Source organism: Schistocerca americana, chromosome 8, assembly GCF_021461395.2.
Source record: "Schistocerca americana isolate TAMUIC-IGC-003095 chromosome 8, iqSchAmer2.1, whole genome shotgun sequence".
NCBI classification, from domain to species: domain Eukaryota; kingdom Metazoa; phylum Arthropoda; class Insecta; order Orthoptera; family Acrididae; genus Schistocerca; species Schistocerca americana.
Window position 1 is genome coordinate 375,917,861 of NC_060126.1, and position 6,000 is coordinate 375,923,860.

Consider the following 6,000-nt stretch of genomic DNA (forward strand, 5'->3'; position numbering starts at 1 on the left):
ATCCCGTCAAGTATAGTTCATTGATCCTCACGTCAGCCTTCGTAATCAACGCGTGCAATTAATAGACACATCTCGTGATCAGACTAAGACTCAAATTGCGTGACTTAACCGCTTTCCATGAGCGCCATAGTTCTGTCTCATACATAACAGCTTCCACTTGAAGGCATTAGAATACCTGCCACGTTTCGGTGCCATGGGATAATTAAGGTCCACGCTGGACCTCTGTGAGTAGCAGTATTTTGATTATAACTAGCAGGTACAATAACGTGAGTTCTCTAGTACTGCTAAGAGTACTGATGTTACTTGTGTCATCCCAAACTGATACATCGTTATTTGTGTTTCAAACGTGTTTGGATCTATATTTTCGTATTTTATTTTTGCCGCATTATCGTTTCCCGCTTTGTGCAACCATTCTTTTGTTCAAGTATGTATAGTTTTTAACTTTAGCCGGCCGGTGTGGCCGAGCGGTTCTAAGCGCTTCAATCTGGAACCGCGCGACCCCTACGGTCGCAGGTTCGAATCCTGCCTCTGACATGGATATGTGTGATGTCCTTAGGTTTGTTAGGTTTAAGTAGTTCTAAGTTCTAGGGGACTAATGACCTCAGATGTTAAGTCCCATAGTGTTCAGAGCCATTTGAACCATTTTTTAACTTCTGTTATGAAACCGAGTGAATTTTCATACCAGATGTCGGATGTTGTTATTTGCAGGTACCGCGAGAACGCAAAGCTGCGGTCCCGCCTGTTCTGGGACCGTCCAGAGAGCCCTGTGGAGACGGCCGTGTACTGGACAGAGTACGTGCTGAGGCACCGGGGCGCCCCCCACCTGCGCAGCGCCGCCCTCGACCTCAGCTGGTACCAGTACCTCCTGCTGGACGTCGCTGCCCTGCTACTGTCTGGAGCGCTCCTAGTTCTTACAATCGCTGTCGTGGCAGTCAGGACACTCTACAGGCTAATCACAGCCAGAACTTCAGCGTCACACGAACAGAAGAAAAAGAAAACAACGAAGAAGGAATGAAGAAGTCTGCAGCTAATGGTGCCACGTCTCTATGTACTCTCGGAACCCAACGTAAATAGGGCCAGCACCTGGCGACACACTGCGTCCGCCATGTTTTGGAGGCTACTCACAACACTGGCCGTTTAGTCTCCATGCGTTTTCAGAGCAAACTTGTTTCTGTCCTCTTTGACATGTCTCTTAATTCATTGTTTGACATTATTCTGCTGGATCGTGGGTATCTCGACATTCTAGTCACTCATAAGACTAATGGTAGGTGGGTAGGCAGATGAATGGTCACTAACCAATGTAGTATTGAGAAACCGGGAAGTACTTTTAACACTGACATTATGCTATTATACTACTCTTTATGCGTTTATTAATTTCCCGTTGTCAACGTCTGTAGTGGAGAGAGAGACAGCACGAGACAAATATGACATGACAAACACGTTAACTGTGAACTTTCTGATTTAAGTACTTAGTGATGATTACATCGCAGAAGTCTTGTGTAATTAAAGCACGAATATGTAACTTCCGTAGTAAGTGAGATACGAGTTTCACGTTAAAATTAATCTGCACTTGACTTTATATATTTTTACGGGAAACAGTAAAATAGTTCTTCCAAATAAAGTTGTAATCTACGATAAACTGTAACAAGTTTCATAGTTATCGACACTATATTTGGAATAAATCTAGACTTTCTGACATGAATCATTTCTTGTTCTACAGGAACAAAATACTCGCCTCAGTTTTCGTTTCTAGACAGTTTTCCTTTAAATTCCTATTACTCTTACACTTCCTACAAACCTAACATTAATTTAAGGAAAGGCATATTTGTTCCATCAGTTGTAGAGTTGTGTGTTTTTTCTCTATCAGTTTCGATTGTTAATCGTCTTTCAGAAGAAAAACAGTGTACCTCAATGGATCAAACATAAATTTTCGTCATATATGAGACAACCAAACGCAGAACATATATAACTGTCATAGTCTGTCTTAATATACACCTTAAAAACGTGCTGTGCCTTGCCATAATTACAGTAACGCACACTTGATGATAACTCCATACTTAACATTAATATTAATTACTACTTGTAGAATTATCACCAAGTGAGCACTGCTGTAATTGTGTCACAACAAATGGCGTTTACACGGACTGTTTTAAAACATACTGTTATTACAATTATACATGTTCTACGAGGGTGGTTTGAAAAGTTCTCGGAACGGAGTAGAAAAAATGTACTACATCACTGAAACTTTTTTATTTTTCGATGTACTCTCCTTGTAGATTAATGCATTTGGTCTAACAATGTTCGAGTACCTTGATCCCATCTCGAAAATGAGTTTCCTCCGGGCCTCCAAAATAGTTGTTAACTCCGGGTATCAGTTCTTAGTTTGAAGTGAAATTCCGTACACCAAGAAAAATTTTCAGTCTTGAGAAGAGATGGAAGTGTGACTGAGCCATATCAGGTGAACAAGGCGGGTGTGGCAACATTTCGTAACTTAGTTCGCGTAATTTTGACATGGCGACGGCATGGGTTTTTGATCCAGCGTCAAGAGTCGCGGCACCCATCTTGCAGATAATTTTTGCATTTCTAATTCTTCAGTTAAAATGTGATATGCTCTTTTCAGGTGGCATCTGGCAAGCGTGAGCAATTTCACGCAATTTAAAGGCGATCCTCCATGACCATTTTGTGCACTTTTGAATGATTTCTCGAGTAGTGACACATCTTGGCCGCGCCACTGCGCGTATCATCATCTAAGCTCTTCCGACCAAATTTAAATTCATTTGTCCACTAGGCAACAGTTGAATACGAAGGAGTAGAGTCCCCCATTGTATTCAAGAAATCGGCATGAATGTCCTTTGCTTTCATACATTTCTTTGCGAAGTACTTAATCACTGCTCGAATCTCATTTTTTTCCGTCTTCTCAAATCACTAGGCGGGAACAACAACAGAGCCACGTCACCGCTACAGCTCTCTTCCAAAAGCAGTGACATGGCACGGGTTTACAGGCAACAGCCCAATGAATATCACTTGAACAACTCGTTGTGCTAGCGCTGACCTCTCGTGGTGATTCCGAGAACTTTTCAAACCACCTTCGTAAATCTGGCTCACATATGACGACAATGTCTGTTTGATCCACTGATGTACGCTGTTTTTCTCCTGCGGAGATAGTAACAATCGAAACCGGTGGAGAATAAACACAAAATTGTACAGCTGATGGAATAAATATGCTTTTTCCTTAATATATAACACCTGTAAACAACCACCTAGGAAAAGGTCTCTTAACACTAATATCCATTTTTCATTACATAAATGGCAAGACGATTTTATCGTAATCTTTACATGCTATATGACTCAGACTTACGCGTATTTTAACCAGTGTAGCCACATATCACGGGGCACAATTAACACTGATTATGAAACGTCCTTCCAGTCACAAATACAGATTACAGATTTTTTGTATAACACAGCTTATGAAATACAGATCACCACGAGTCTTCACTTTTTTCTGTTCTCTCAAGCAAGAAGTGTTGCAATAACAAACTTTAAAAATCAAGACCAACTTACTTCTATGCCTCGAATATGTCCCCGGTGATCAGTTCTTTGGCGATTCTGTCTTTGGCGGTCGTGAAATCTCGAAAAGCTACCTCCCGCGGAAAGTTGACAAATTTAACAAGGTCCTGATGTCACTACCAAAACGCAACAATAAAGACGATGTAAATACGAAACACTTAAAACTACTTCCACCATGCTTCTTCACATCCAAATTATTCTCATTTCTGTGGTAATTAGCTAACAGCCACGTATTGTCCCCAACACAAATTACACCTGTGTGACTTTAGCGACAGTACCCGGATTTTGATAAGTATAGCACTGTATTCCTAACAGGCTATACAAGATAATCGAAGTCAGAAGACCATGATAGCACAGAGGTGTGAAGATATGAAAAGTTATTTTGTACAATGTGAACCTCCATTATGTAGCGTCTTCTACTCTCCTGTAATTTCAAAATGCACTGGGTGACAAAAAAATGTGAAACACAGTAAGACACGGTCGAAGGTCAGCGTAACTCCGTACAGGCATACACCGTCACCACGTGTGTTAGTGATCAGTCGCAATTGTCTCTGCCAAACTAAACGGCCATCAGAGTACGTTAGTGTTGTTTGTGTTTGGTGATGTTACCAGGCCTGAAAAGGCGTATAAGGGGCGTGAACAGCGTTATGTGTTGAGTGATCACTGTGAAGGGGTCGGAGAGGCCTAGTGTTGGTGTGAGACATCGTTATCAGCACCTGACAGAGGTTAGAAGGGGCTTCGCTGTGTGTCTCCATTTCGGCAGCTGGCCGAACCGTGCTGTACCCAGATTTCAGGGACATTCGGTTGTGACCGTGGCCCGATGTAGGACAGCGCTGGTACGTGAGGGCAGCCGAGCTCGTCGTTCAGGATCCAGTCGACCGTATCTGACCACTACAAGGGAGCATCAACGTGTTATGCACCAGGCACATTGTAACTCGTTCACATTAACGCCTGCCATCCGGAAACAACTAATTGACTTCTTGCAACATTCTGTCATCCCGCACCACTGTTCGGAGAATAGTGGAAACTGGACTAGGGAATCACCATACCATCCCTAGTCTGCCGTTAACACCACACCACCCGGACGGCATCGACTGCGAGTATACCTGCGGGTGTCCCGGTATTCCAGTGCAGATACCGCTGGTGAACTTCCATAACAGTGAATAAATTAAGTCAAGTTAAATTTCACAGGAAGACGGCTGTAATCTTAGCCGGCTTAAATACATACAACCAGAATCAAACGAAGAAATGTAAACAGTTGAGGCTCTATAGTAATTTGAGTGAGGACTCAACTTTCATGTCCAAGATCGGTGGGCGACGAACATCGTAGCACTCGCAAGCAGCACCTCAGACTCCAACAGCACGTGCTAGCCGCCAGCGGCTCCAGCCCGCTCAGCACGACGGGGGCTTGCTTGCTGCTCCACGCCAACTGACCGACTGGACTGCTGATCCGTCCGCGACTGTTGCTCCGTCGCGGTTGCAGTGCTGTGTTGGTGCGTCTCCCACTCGCTGACTACCCGACACACGACGACCCGGAAATACTACCGGTCGCTCCAGAGATGGTATGACAGTGTGCTAATCGATACGCGATGCTGCTGCCACTCACGGGTAAGTAAGGCATGGAATGAGAAAACGAGGCAGCACTACCATAATAGAAGATGACAAATAATTAATGGGATGAACACGAGCCGTGGACGTCTCAGATTGTACGGAAACATTCATAATTCTTTCAATAAAGTAAAAACCGAAACCAGCCACAGTTAACAACCTTATTTAGTAGGAATACATAAAATCTTTATCGGATTCTAATCGACAGGTTCATCTTCAGTCGTTTGTTCCCTTTTAAAATCACATGACGCTAAACAAGTGACTTTACCTGATTGTGGCGAAGATTTATTGGGGTGGTTGTGCCCTACAGCAATAAAAAAAGGGACTATTTTGTTGTAAATGGGTCTACCAATCAATTATAATAACGTAAACAGTTTGATAAGATGGGACAGATTAAGGTTTTATTAGTTACGTCGTAAATCTCTCGTTTCTTTATTACTCCGCTACCTGTTTGCGCAGAAATGCATATCGTGCGGGATGCCAGAAAATATTTAACTATTATCTGAACTTTGGGTACAGAGATAGTGTAGAGCAGCACACACACACACACACACACACACACACACACACACACACACACACATGCGCGTGAGCGTGCGCGGAACACACATATGGCTATTCACAATCAAAGACTGTGTCAAAAGACTGTCTCTGTCAGAGAAGTCTCGGCAAGTACGTAGGTGTTGCAACAGAAAATTCACAGGTCATAGATGTTACAGGAAATGCAATGTACAATTACTGAACATTAATTACAGTTACTGTAAACAAACAAAGTCAGTTCATCGCATAACATTATAGTAACAAGTGTTTAAAATTTCGTGAAAG

At 42.9% G+C, this 6,000-nt stretch overlaps 1 protein-coding gene across 1 annotated transcript in view; it reads left to right on the forward strand.

The window, feature by feature from the left end:
• LOC124545258 (UDP-glycosyltransferase UGT5-like) overlaps positions 1-1,702 on the forward strand; it is a 50,137-nt gene extending 48,435 nt beyond the window's left edge. The window contains exon 6 of the mRNA XM_047124135.1: positions 709-1,702. Coding sequence (XP_046980091.1) covers positions 709-1,015 — 307 coding nt within the window. The 3' untranslated portion in view covers positions 1,016-1,702. The remainder of the gene's footprint in view (positions 1-708) is intronic.
• The last annotated feature ends 4,298 nt before the right edge of the window (positions 1,703-6,000 follow it).